The sequence below is a fragment of the Barbatula barbatula genome, assembly GCF_947034865.1.
Source record: "Barbatula barbatula genome assembly, chromosome: 9".
Classification (NCBI taxonomy): domain Eukaryota; kingdom Metazoa; phylum Chordata; class Actinopteri; order Cypriniformes; family Nemacheilidae; genus Barbatula; species Barbatula barbatula.
In genome coordinates, this window is record NC_136772.1 from 4,520,068 (window position 1) to 4,533,080 (window position 13,013).

The 13,013-nt window shown below is 37.7% G+C and overlaps 1 protein-coding gene across 4 annotated transcripts; it reads right to left on the bottom strand.

Moving 5' to 3' along the window:
- Positions 1-983: 983 nt before the first annotated feature.
- stat4 (signal transducer and activator of transcription 4) lies at positions 984-12,909 on the bottom strand. Of its 4 annotated transcripts, none has more exons than XM_079464337.1 (24): positions 12,702-12,909; positions 12,167-12,301; positions 11,912-12,047; positions 9,144-9,242; positions 8,719-8,811; positions 8,273-8,351; positions 7,868-7,953; positions 7,604-7,755; positions 7,267-7,425; positions 6,366-6,458; positions 6,197-6,256; positions 5,887-5,907; positions 5,595-5,685; positions 4,768-4,809; positions 4,449-4,532; positions 4,142-4,240; positions 3,346-3,481; positions 3,182-3,234; positions 2,982-3,076; positions 2,685-2,821; positions 2,179-2,370; positions 1,957-2,002; positions 1,776-1,878; positions 986-1,356 (listed from the first exon to the last, which is right to left on the bottom strand). In XM_079464337.1, the coding sequence occupies exons 2-24, from the start codon at positions 12,292-12,294 to the stop codon at positions 1,342-1,344; spliced, it is 2,199 nt and encodes a 732-aa protein (XP_079320463.1). In that variant the 5' UTR covers positions 12,295-12,301; positions 12,702-12,909; the 3' UTR covers positions 986-1,341. The 4 variants fall into 4 exon arrangements, with proteins under 4 accessions (XP_079320465.1, XP_079320464.1, XP_079320463.1 ...); XM_079464336.1 differs by having other exon boundaries at positions 4,768-4,812; XM_079464339.1 differs by lacking the exon at positions 1,776-1,878 and having other exon boundaries at positions 984-1,356.
- Positions 12,910-13,013: the final 104 nt, after the last annotated feature.

Sequence of the window (13,013 nt, forward strand, 5' to 3'; positions counted from 1 at the left end):
TTTAAACAGCTCGGCGATGACAACCAATCGTTTTCCGGCTGTGCACGTTAAACCACGCCTCCTTTTGCGACAGGCTGTTGAGGGAAAGCAACCCCCTCCCTTGACTGCTGCCACATAGAAGCGCAACTGATGGGAAAACAGAAACCTATTAAGCGAGCAGAAACACTAAGCGTGACATCCCATAATCCATCTCTGCAGGGGTTGACTCCCTTGTTCGTTCCCTTATAAGTACAATCGATTGTTTAATTAATGTTATTTGAGAGGTGATTCAAGAACGACGTCTCTCGTGCGTCGCCGTGGTTCTTGTAAAAGCTTTCATTCCTATAAAGCAGCAACATCGGTATTTGTATTACTCACACCCAGAACAAGAAAGTGTGAGGTGCATTTCGGAACTATGATTTAGTGACGTGATGTTATAACGGAGATGATGTGATCGGACGCCACGACCCGTCATGCGCTCTGCGGCGGAGGGGGAAAGTGAAACTCACGGAACAGCCTTCAAGTAACCACGCGTTTTCCGAGAAAGCGATAGTGAGGCGGACAGAAACGAAACTCGGAACTGCGTCGGGTTTAGAGATATTTACATTACGGCATGGGATAGCGCTTAGTTTCCCTTTTTCCTGCATTTACAGATCTTAGCACAGATAAAGAGGAACATTGTGCACAGGCATCAAATGCATAAACATTGAACGTTTAGCTGGGTGCATGCAAAGTGATGTAACTCACACCTCAATGCAACTGCACTATTCTTGGAAGCACAGCATCTAGTTAAGTATTAATTATGAACATGATAAATATTACGCGGAAAGAGGCTTGTACACATTTCCCATGATACTTTGAAACTTGTTGCAACTTGTTACCTCTGCACAAAATAATTGAAATGTCAACAACCATTATTCATAACATGAGTGATCCTATAGGCCTATTTAAGCATCAGTGGACCGGTTGAAAGACTATTAACATCACTTAAAGTTCACAAACGTGACAAAAGCAATTTAGAGATCTTTATTTAAAAAATATATAGTAGAGCACATCTGAAATTGCTCGTGTTGAATATGTACATACGGCAAGCTGTATTATGTGAAAGCAGAACTTTTGGGAGAACCGGACAGCATTATTTTACAGATGAGACTTTATGACATATGTACAGTAAATTGATTGTTACTAACTTGACATTTTTCATCTGTGATACAGTTCTATATTAACAATATCTGGCAGTAAACAAAGATGTCAAAAAAACAAGTTATAGTGGCACAGAGCCAGAAAAGAAACAGGAATAAGGTTTTGGCACGCTTTAAACACATCCGAAATCCTGGATCCGAGCAAAATGTTGCTTTCCTTCTAGGGTGAACTCATCTGCATTGAAACAAGATAACCAAGTTATTAAGTTGTTAAGCGTAATTATATTCGTTTACCTGAATAAAGACAATATTCTGATAAAAGCATCAATAATATGTACAGTGAGGTCCAAAAGTCTGAAGTCCCAAGATCACCCGTCTGTCTATTTTAGATGTCGGGGTAAGAATTTTAACAAAACCCTCAATTGAAAATAGAATTGAATTAAAATGCAATTAACTTTTGAATGTCTTAGAATTTTACTCAATTTAAGCGTCAAAGATCATCCTGTGTACTTCAATGGAAGCAATGAAATACAGGTTTACAGTGTGGCCTCAGACATTTGGACACACACACACAGATATATTTCAAACTTGAAATCATGTTAATTGAATGAAAATGAATTCATACAAAATTAATTAATTAAAAATGTTATTTACAGCAGTTTCAATCTCAAAAGGACTTAGGTGCTGGCTCAGAATGTCAAACATTCCAGGAGACATTGGGGGTTCAGGAGAGGAGCATGCATGTTGGACTGATCCACTGAGAAAACGTAAACAATCAGAATTAAAGCATTCAACATGCAACATTAAAAAGAAACGAAATGAAACTTTTACTCACTTCAGATGGGAAACAGGAACTAGGTGTGTTTGAATGTAAGGGCAAACTGTAAACCACAAATACAGGTCCCATTTAGAGATGGCTTATGCAATTATTTGAAGTCACTTAAATAAATGTTGTAATGTTGCAAATTGATAAAACATCATTTTAGCATTTAAGGGAACAAGATACTGTAAATCTGTTCATCTGTAAAAATCTAGATACAGCTCAGGGACAGCCTACCTTTGTTTTTTTGGCTATTATAATGTTTGCCAAAAGCTTCATCCTTGGGGATGTCAGGGTAAAGGTACTTTAGAGGGTTCTCTGGGACGACACCATCTGCGATGACCTTATAGTCCCGTATGATATCGGCAATAGCTAAAGCGTTGAGACGGTTTTTGGTGTACGGCTCTACGGAGATGAACTTTCGCTCTCCTGTAGGTACAGAACCTGCGTTTAGGATTACATAACAAAAGGGCTTACGAGAAAAAAACAAGCATGAACACTTTCTTTGGAACAGCTCAATCTTGGAAATTCCCGGAGCAATTCCTGTTAGTTCAGGACAATGAGGGAATACATTCTTAAGCAGAAGTTCCTTAACTCTTAACCTTGTGTGTCCCTGTGAAAATAACACTTTAACTGTTGAATAACTTTGCTATGTTTCTCCTTGTTCTATTCGTATCCTACAACTGGACATTTAGGACATCAGGTTTGAAGAACGATTATAACAATAATGCAGATAAACAAACCGTTTTCATCCTGTTCTACCCAGGTGAAGGTAATTCCTCCAAGGTGACTTTCACTAAAGCGCAGCAGAAAGGTACCAGGCTCCTTCTCCTTCAGCAAGGCACGTTCCGTCTCTTTACTTACAAATCCCATAATGTAACTGAGAAACAAGAAATAGCAGAAAACATTGAGAACAGGAACAGTAAACAGCTGCTCAAATGCTTTATGTAAAAACATTTTATAAATTGCAGGACTGCGAGATGGTAGATTTTTCACAGGATGCATGAAAACTCAAAATACAGGAACACAAGTTCACCAACCCATCAATCCAAACAGGAAGTAAATGTTTCTTAATAAGGTCCAGAATCGAGTCCAGCCAGAGCCAAAAACTAAATGATTTGCCCGGGATGTTCTCCTGGAAGCCACAGAAAAAAACAGCCCATGTAAGATTAACATTGCTTTGCTTTTCATGTTGCATGGTGTTGAAAGTAGAAGAATTATACCATTAACTCAACATTACCTTCCAGAACTTGGACCAAGAAACCTGACAGTCATTATAAGAAGCATGTTGACCTTCAGAAACAATGACAAATACAGTTTAAATGGAGGTCATACTGAATTAACAGGAGTTTTATAAGCATGTTGATGAAACAAAACAAAGCAAGGAAGATGCTGATAACCTACCGAGAAGTTTATCTCCGAGCATGTTGAGTTGCTCCTTGTTGAGTCCTCGTCCAGCAAAACTTGAGAACTGCCAACTGAGAACCTCAGAGAGTTGACTCCAGCTCGCCCGTAACGGGTTACTGAAGAATCCGAGATTCTAAACGGGTCAGGATATAACTGTTAGGTCACTTTGACTAAGAATTGGATTGGATTCAATTTATTGTCATTACACACATACAAGTACAGTGTAACGAAATGTAAATCAGGTGATGTGAGTACAAATGATGTCTTCCTTAAATTTCAAAGCCGATCCTTAGTTTATACTCCACACACATCAGTACAACATGCATACAAAATTCTGAATAAAGAGCAAAGATGTCAATTGTAAAAAGCAGACACAACTTTGAGCTCGTATTGTATATTGGCTTTTGACAAATCGCATATGTATATTTTAAATGGAGATGTTTTGTGTGATTCTATACTTAAAGGGAGAGTTAAAACAACATTTTTATTCTGTCACCATTTACCCTCTTGACCTTTCAAACCTATATGAGTTTTTTTCTTCTTCTGTGAAACAGGAACGTTGTTAGAAAGTTGGTCACTGAACAACGGCGGTAGCCATTCACTTGCATTGGTTTTGTGTCCTCACAATAGAAATGAATAGGTACGGCTGCCAACATTCCTCAAAATAACTTATTTTTGTTAAGTTATACTTAAAGACAAGCGGACGAGTAAATGATGACAGAACTCTTTAAAGCGATATACAATATATCAAGGGTAGACATCCATACATTTTTGGCATCAAACTAGGTCTTACTTTTGGATCATCGGTTAGCAGGTTATACCACATGACAGAGGCCCAGCCCCCTGGTAGCTGACTGACATTTGATATGACAACCAGTGGCAGGGAACAAGTCTACACAGAAACAAAATATAAATTTCACATTTCAAAATGATCGTCCAAGTAATGTAAAAAATGATAGTAGATCATGATAAATGAAGAATTGTCCCCATAAAATTAAACAAAATAGAAAGGGTGAGTATGAAAATACGAATGTCATTTTTGCATGAGCTGTCACTTTTTAAATAAAAAATGAAAACAACAAATAAAACCTTAAACATACCTCAAGATCAATATCCAGGCCCTGTAACATTAGCATGGCCTCGAAGTTGAGAGAATGTAACTCCTCTGTAACTGACAGCGGCCCCTGAAATAAACACACTTCAACTTTAATGTGAAAATGAATGCTGTGAGCCTGCCCTCTGCTGGCAAGATGATGCATTTAACAGAAAATAAACAGTATAAACGTGAATAAATAGTAACAGGACACATGACATTGTGTTAAACTTGAACTTTTTACTATATCTATAATTTATATTATATTCTTATAATATATAATTATATTATTCATACACATGGGCCACAAGATGATGTAGTCTTACCTCATTTCCTTTTCCTCCTGTGGGACACTTTCTCTCTTTCAACTGCTGCAGAACACAAACAGTTTAGAAAGTAGCTTGCGTCGTACATGAATGGTTCACCCAAGAATTCTGTCATTACTTATTTACCCTCATGTAATTTCTGACCTGTTTGCCGTTTTTAAGATGACACACTCACACATACATTCATATTTAAAATGTATGTTAATTTATGTATATTGAAATTAATATCTATTTACTTTTAAATTATTTTGACATTGACAGGCTCTTGTTCAGGTTTTCTAGTCTTGTGTCAGGATCGTGGCAGTACCCACGTGTTTTGTATGAGAGAGGCATGGCATTGTTGTTTTGGCATGCCATGCGCTCTCTCTGGTCTCGTCTCTTGGCCCCGCCTTCTCGTTCCCTCCTTAGCTTCCCCTTCAGCTTCCCTTCATAAGCCCCTTGTAGTGAGTGTGCCGGTTCGTTATAGTTATTCGTGTCTTGGTGTATTTCCAGGAAGTGTACGTTCTTTTGCGCTCTCAAGGTTATTCCCCCTCTTGGAAGGTGTTTTGTTCATAGTTTGTTATCCGTCATTATTATTTGTATTATTTGCTGTTTTGCCCCTTTGTGGGTTTTTTTTTTAAATAAAGTTTTTTGTTAACCCTTAACCTGTCTGCGCTTGGGTTCCGTTTACCACTCCTGACAACTGTAATCTCTCATGAAAATCACTTTATGATTACTTTTAAACTTGTGTTTCATGGTGCCGATAATAGCATCTGGACTGAGAACGACATCGGGTTGAGCCAACGATGGCTTTTTAACAATAATGCACTAGAATTCAGCATCCGTACCAAGTGTCTGAACTCGACAGAAAGGCAGCCAGTCGACTCCTCGACATCCATCACTTTGGTGTTGTTGGTGTGGATGAAGAACTGTCTATTCCTACAGGGAAGGATCATTAACATATTTCAAACAGGTCTCATCCATCATACCACAATGGCTATATAGAATGTGTAGTTTATTCAGACTACAAATGTTTTTCTGGTGTAAGCATCTCCCCCACACGCCCCACACTCATTTTGAGATGTGGCCTAAATAAACAACAGGAAGTTGCTTCTTCTGTTTGCGGTTGAGTGCACTTACACTTTGCCTGGTGGAAGGTCTCTGCACATACACAAACAAAGAAGAAAGTGAGGTCACATCGGGCAAAATAGAAAGTTGATACACATTACTGGATTGACATGGGCATTTTAAAACAGATATGAATTATGTTAGTAGTTGGATTTCTCACACTAAAATATTTAATTCTGCTTTAAATAAATGAAATGCTAGTTATTATATTGTGATGATTATTTCTACATTATTCCCATCATGCATCACAGGATGTAAATAAAGAACTATAAACAGCATAACAGGAATAAATCCATCTGACGTATACACGTCATGAACTTACTTGTTAAATGTTGTCTTGACTTTGAGTTGATAATCCACCTCAGGTAATTTAACCAGTAATCTGGAAAGGATCAGAACAGTGTAATTTGATTATAAATATTTGTGTTTTTAGTAGCTCGGGCATCACACCTGTTTACTTGAATTGTTTTGGGGTGGACTGTGGTTCGTACCTGACCTTCGTGGTGAACTGCACCTGGGTTTTAATGATAAGAGGTTTCTGAGGGTGTGTAGGCATGCATGGCTGCTTCTCTACCACAAAAGAACTGCAAACATGAGGAAGACAAAAAGCTAGAATTCACACCCTTGTTTGCACACCTTTATGCTTTATTTCTGCGGTAAAACAGAAGATAGCTTGTTTATAGAGTAATGAATTTCAGCTTGACAGATACAGTAGCAGAGCAATAATATGGTACCTTTTCCTTGTAGATAACTAGCAACGTCAAAGTAATGGGATCATTTACAATTTAACACCTTGTGGTGTTTGGGGTCTGTGGGACTCGTTTTTAATGTTTACAGAAAAACAATGTGTGATTTACAGTATTGTTATTCAAACGCAAACATTTATATATTAAAAAAATATATATTATATTTTTTTAGATACTAACAAAACAATTTTAAAATTGCAATAAAGGTCCATTGTATGAAATATAGCGGCATCTAGTGGTGAGTTATGAATTGCAACCAATGGCTCACTCCACCCCTTTCCCTCCTTTTCAATGCACTACATGGCTGACACTGATCTAAGACGTTGTCACGTTTTTGCTTCTTTGCCGAAGGAGATAACGTATTTATGATACGCGCTCCTGTAGGGCAGTTTGTCCGCTTAGGACTACTGAAGAAACAACATGGCGAATCCCACGCAAGGGGACCCACCGTGTATGTAGACAGACATAGCGCATTCTAAAGTAATAAAAACATAAAGCATCACGGTCTTTATACACCAATGTAGACACAGTTATGTATATTATATTGCTTTTCTGTCAATAGTTCCTCCAAAAAATGACATATGGGACCCTCTAAGTATTTAACTACTAGTGAGCTGCAGTTGAGAATTCTGTTAAGATATTTCACCTTTTGATGAGATGAAAGATTAAGTATTTGACTTGTTCCTCCATCTGGGGTCTTTGGAGTGGGATTGGATCGCCCTCGTAAGTGACCTTCAGAATAAGTTCACCCAGTTTATCAAGTTGTCTTTTGATCTGGAACAGACTCTGGGCTGTGAGTGTAAACCTGTCAAAGTAAAATCACACAAAATTAAGCGAAATCCAAACATAGCAAGCAAGCAGTTTAACAAACCAATCGGGAGGCTGAAACTTTCAAATGACCTAGCAACAAGACCCTAGCAACCAACCAGAATACCGTATAAAAAATGTCTAATCATAATATTATTTGCGTTGAAAAGTGATACCAGTTCTGGAGTTGGTCCAGTCCTACCAGAACCGGACCTCCGATGCAGGCAATCTGTTGCCTCCGTTTCCACTCCATCAGTTCTGGATTAAGTTGTGAGGAAATCAGGCTGTCGATTTCCTTTATAACATCTGCGATCTTTGACAGAATCTCCTGTAAAGACAAAGAGTACAAAGAAAGGTTAACAGTGAAGACTCAAAAACTGCTCCTTAAAATGCATGCGTTACCATCACACAGGGTGTGGTAGGACTATAGGAACACATACCTTTCTCTTGAAATCAAGACGGTTCAGTATCTCCTGAAGTGTAGTGACTTCCTGTTTCATGGCCAAAGAGTTCCTCTCTGTGGTATCTGAAAGATTTCTGAGTGACTTTATTTGCATACTAAAAACCACGTCTCTTATGTTATATCTCACAGACTGTCATATCACAAAAAGGTGCTTCACGGTGGCATAGAAGAATTTCTTTTTGGCTAAATGGTTAACATCTGAAGGACCTTTCTGTTTCACAAAAGGGTTCTTAGTAGCAAAACAAAAAGGTTCAGATTATAAAAAGGTAAGAAAGATATGGCCTTTGACTGAATGGTTCTTTGTTCTTCTATGGCATGTCTGTGAAGAACCTTTTAAGCACCTTTCTTTATGTAAGAAATTGTAGTCTGATGTTAAACCCACCTCGAAGTTGTAGCGTCTTGTAGCGAAAATCAAAATCGTCCTGCATGTCTTCAAGATACTTCACTGCCTGGTCTAGCATCTGAGAAAATGCAAAAATTACATACTCTTTATTAGATTTTCCCACATTTTGGGAAAAATGGTGAATTCATCAAAACTGTAGATTTTACTGTAGACAGTAGTAGAATAGCACAAATGGGAATTATGTTGTAAATCCAAAATAAATCAAAACTGTGTCACCCTTTGAGTACAATTGTTTTTGCCTTAATATCTTGAGGTTTTAGACTCTTATTGACTGTATTTTCTAATTTGAAGTCATTCGTTACAATTGTTTTTAATTCTATGTATGTAATTTTTCAATAAAAATAATTCAGTCAAGAGACACTAAACTTTTCAACGATAACATATGTAGGCTTAATATCTGTGATGATGAATACATTACAAATTACCTGAACGCTGCTTTTTATCACTGCAACTTTGTTGTCAAGGACTTTCTGCTTTTCCATGACCGCTGAGCTTTGCATTGACTTCTCCAGAGGACCCTGTCATTAATAAAATAAAATAATGATTCTAATGTACTATAGGATTATAGATAGATATACTGAAAAATGTGTCTATTTCAATTAAATCTTGATATACAATGAAACTGACATTGGTACTCTTGTCCAGAAAATCATTGCTTGGATAACATGGAGTGTAATGATAAATAAAGTATTATATTCGAGAAATACTAAATAAAATAATTGTCACTTGTGGTTTAGACTTTTAGACCACATTGGTAAAACACCATATGGGCTCTTTTGGTTAACAACATACTAGCAAAGCATAATTTGTGGTTTTGGCATGTTGTTTGTCACTTCTGTCTTTGCGGTACCTGTTCCTGCATGCTGGCCGTAGATAAGATGCGTCTCTCTTCCCTCAGAGAGGTACAGATGACAGCGACCATGTGGAGTGGGTTTGCCTTGTATTTCACCTGGAAATGGGATGCAAGAAGGGATGCATTAAGAAATTGTGCACACATGAGTTTGGATGGGCTGTTGTTCTGCAATCACAATTTGACAAATATAAATATGTTTATGACATTATATTTACAAAATGATCCAACCAAATTGCCTGTTGGTGACATTTGAATGTCGTTTCTGACCTCAAAACCTAAAGTAAACAGCTCTTCCTCGCGGAAGGGTCGGCATTCTTTAAAAACCTAGTTAATAAAATATTTCACATTTCATGTCAAATTTTTTCTTATGTCGCAAGTAGCTGTGTAATAAGCGGGATAATGTACCTCAGGAAATAAGCCCCTTCAGTGTGATACAAGACCTTGTACATTCCCCTTACATATTCAAGACACCCAAAAATGAATATAATGATTTACCCGTGTGATTCCAAGCCGGTATTATAAAATATTCAAATTTACAACTATACAAAATGTTTAGTTGATAGTGAAGGATTGATGTGTTGATTGAGGTTATTTTTAGATTCCATTACTGTATCTGAGTACAGTACGTAAGTAAAACTTGAAGCACATGAATAGGGCAGCAAAAACCTGGAAGGCCTGTTCCACCTGCCATTTGTTCAATGTAAAAGGAGATCACAATCACAGATGCAATTTTTACTTGAATATATGTGAAAATCTCCCTGTGGGTGTTATGTTTTTTTTCTCAGACTTTGATGACAACATTTACAGAGAATGCCGACACAACTGAAAAGTAGGTTCAAAACAAAAAGTAATTTTGTAGCTGCCCTACATATAAAAACATTGTTTGTTGTTTCCCCAAGCGGTGTTCATCTATTTTTGGTTGGTGAGTTGGCAACACCAGCTCCAGACAGATATGCAATTTGTTTTTCTCAAGTGAAACCCTGACATTTACTTTCAGTCTGCGTATATAGACCTACTGAGAAATCCCCACAGCCAACACTCATTCAAAACAAAGCATTTTCTGATTAAATCCGTTGGCTAGTATGTAAAACAATTTTGCTAATGTGATGTTTTGTTAGTTCATCCAGGATCTTGTTTAAGAAACCTTTTGAGCACATCTAACACAATAGTTAGTATAGGATAGTAGTGTACATTTTGGTCATTGTGTACAGACCTACGTCTGGGAAATATTCAACCTTTCTAAATCTGTTAAACGTTGGGTGGGGCCGGGGGACATAACCTCAGTTCTAAATATTCTGTTTCCACCGAAGTACAAAATTAACAAAAACCCACATCCAGCAATGGCCATTAAAGCGATATTTCAGAGGCAAAACAAAATTTCCCCATGCTTTAAGCCCCAAAAAGCAGCGGTTACAGGGCATTTTATAACAGCTAAGGGAGTTATGAAAACCCCCAGTTGTTATAAAATGCACTGTTACCCAATCCTTTCGCAGGGCTTATTGCTTTTATAAAACGGTTATTCCATTTGCGTGGCAATGTTTCATAAAATAAAGTAAATAGAGTGATATTTAGGCTATGTAATACGGTCAGCCGTTATAAATCGGGGTATTTTATAACGGCTTAGAACTCGGCTCAATCGGGGATCAAGGACCAGAACTGACCGTTCTTCTTGAAAAATAATGCAGTCAGCGCTATAATACCACATTTTCCAAGCCGGTAGAATGGGAGTGAATGGGGGGCAATTTCTTTAAGCTCTAAAAATTGCTTACTTCGATCAAAGAACGGCTCCACACGGCTCCCTGGTCTTAACAAAGGTCTTCTGAAGCAAATCGATGCGTTTATTTATTAAATCCATATTAAAGAGGATATTTAACACTGTTTCATGCATTATGACTTCCTTACAATGTTACACACGCTGGCTTCTCATGCTTAACATGTTGAAATTGTTAAAAAACGTGTTGGACGTAGTATTTCTGTGCTATTTCTGGCTGCGCTGTGGGCCTGCAGCTGCAGCTCGTTACACTTGCGATAGTGAGAGAAGTCTGTACTTTGTTTGTTCACGACATTTCAGTGCTGGATGTTATATAAACGGTGGATATAACGCTGGATTTGGAGATCGTTTGAAACTGATAGATGGCGCGGTCCAAGTGCTGCAAGATGCCGGACATGAACCGCACATGGTAAGTCAAACTAAGTTAAATGTCTGTGTTTTGTTACGTGCATAATGTAAAAAACACGAAGGGATTAATGTGATGATGCAATGTTATTGTGTGCTCGTGCTCTACTTCCGTCCCCCCTGCACACTTCCAGCAGCTCGTGTTCTTCCAGCATCTCTCTTTTATAAATGTGATCAAACTACCTACTCTTTGAAGATATGATGTATGCAATACTACTGTATAGGGATTGGCAGGAACTGTGTGTATAACGTTTATGTCTATCTTCCGTTATGCAGCTTCGAGTCGTGGTTGTGGGTGGATTAAAGCCGTTGGTTGCAATCTGCTACCTCAACGCTAGATGTCGCTAAATTTCATACGCTGGACCTTTAAATAACTTCCCTGAATTTGTTATATAGCATGTGTGTTTTGCATTACGTGAAATAAATTGCCAGCATCCATGTGTGTTTGTTAAATAAACAGACGTAAGTCGTAAACACCCAAAAAAGTGATGATTTTCATCTTGACAGTGCAGGCTGCCATGTCTCAAAATGTGTGTGAAGTTCAGGTTAAAGGGGCCTGTTTTTAAGAACGTCATGGTGTGTGTCTTACCTGTATCTGATGAAATATTCTTTTCAGATTGTGTCTGTGAAGAAAGTTCTGTTCCTGAGAGCACTGCCTCTCCAACTGAATAAGGAAATTGTTGAAGAGGACTGAAGCCATGGATTCGTGATTTGAGGCCGTTTCCCTGAGGAGACAAAAATGTGTACTGCATTTAGTATCAATAATGTAAAATAATTTGCCATGTAATCTACATTTCGACTATAAGATACGAATGGAAATTTCAAATGCAAAATAGCCACACACCAGTCTTGATTTTCAATCCAGGTGGCCATCACCTGTCTCAACTCCATCGGAAAGTTATCATCATAAAAATAATCCACCTGTTCGAGAAACTTGATATCCAGCTGTTGAATTTTTTTCCATTGACTCATAGTGATCCTAGTGAAAGAAGATTTGAGATATGAATTATAACTGATTTTGCTACATGTGGCTTCCTTTTTGCATATACAACTTTTTCTAACCTCGAAAGGAAATGAAATAAAATAGAAATTCTGTCATTTACTCAAATGATTTTCAAACCTATATACATTTGTTTTGTTCTGCATTAAACTGTGCATTTAACTTTTGTCATCCTCGTTCTTGAACCTCAAAGTAAAATAATCTAGTAAAATAAATCATAGTAACCATATGTTTTGGCATATTTATTATTATCATCAGTGGTTTCCTAAAAACATCACAGTTGGTCAAGCCATGGTTCATTATGATAGAAGTTATTGGTGTGTTACGATTTGTAATTCGCATGAAGCTGACACTTCAAAGCTTTAAATACTGCACGTACCTGTTTCCTTTGTAAAAACGACAATCCAGGTAAATATATGTTGTCAACAGAATAACTGTGTCCTGTTACTACCGAGTCTTGTCCGCATCAAATGTTCTTAGAAGTCTGGAAATGAGTTTCCTTTCATTGATGAACGGAAACATAAATGTCAGATACGAGTGCATCCAGTGAATGAGCAGGTGGCTTCTTCAAGGAAATGTTGAGTACTTCACAAACACGGAAACACATTGGCAGAAAAAACACACGGGGAAGTCCCAACACGATCTCTTACGTTGGCTTTAATGGGTACAAACAACAACTTTCTTTACATTC

Coding starts and splice junctions, on each gene's coding strand:
- stat4 (XM_079464336.1), bottom strand. CDS start 12,294: ATGAGTCAATGGAAAAAAATTCAACAGCTGGATATCAAGTTTCTCGAA. Junction 12,048..12,166: donor TGGATTGAAAATCAAGACTG/GTGTGTGGCTAT, acceptor TTGTCTCCTCAG/GGAAACGGCCTCAAATCACG. Junction 9,243..11,911: donor GAATATTTCATCAGATACAG/GTAAGACACACA, acceptor TCCCATTTCCAG/GTGAAATACAAGGCAAACCC.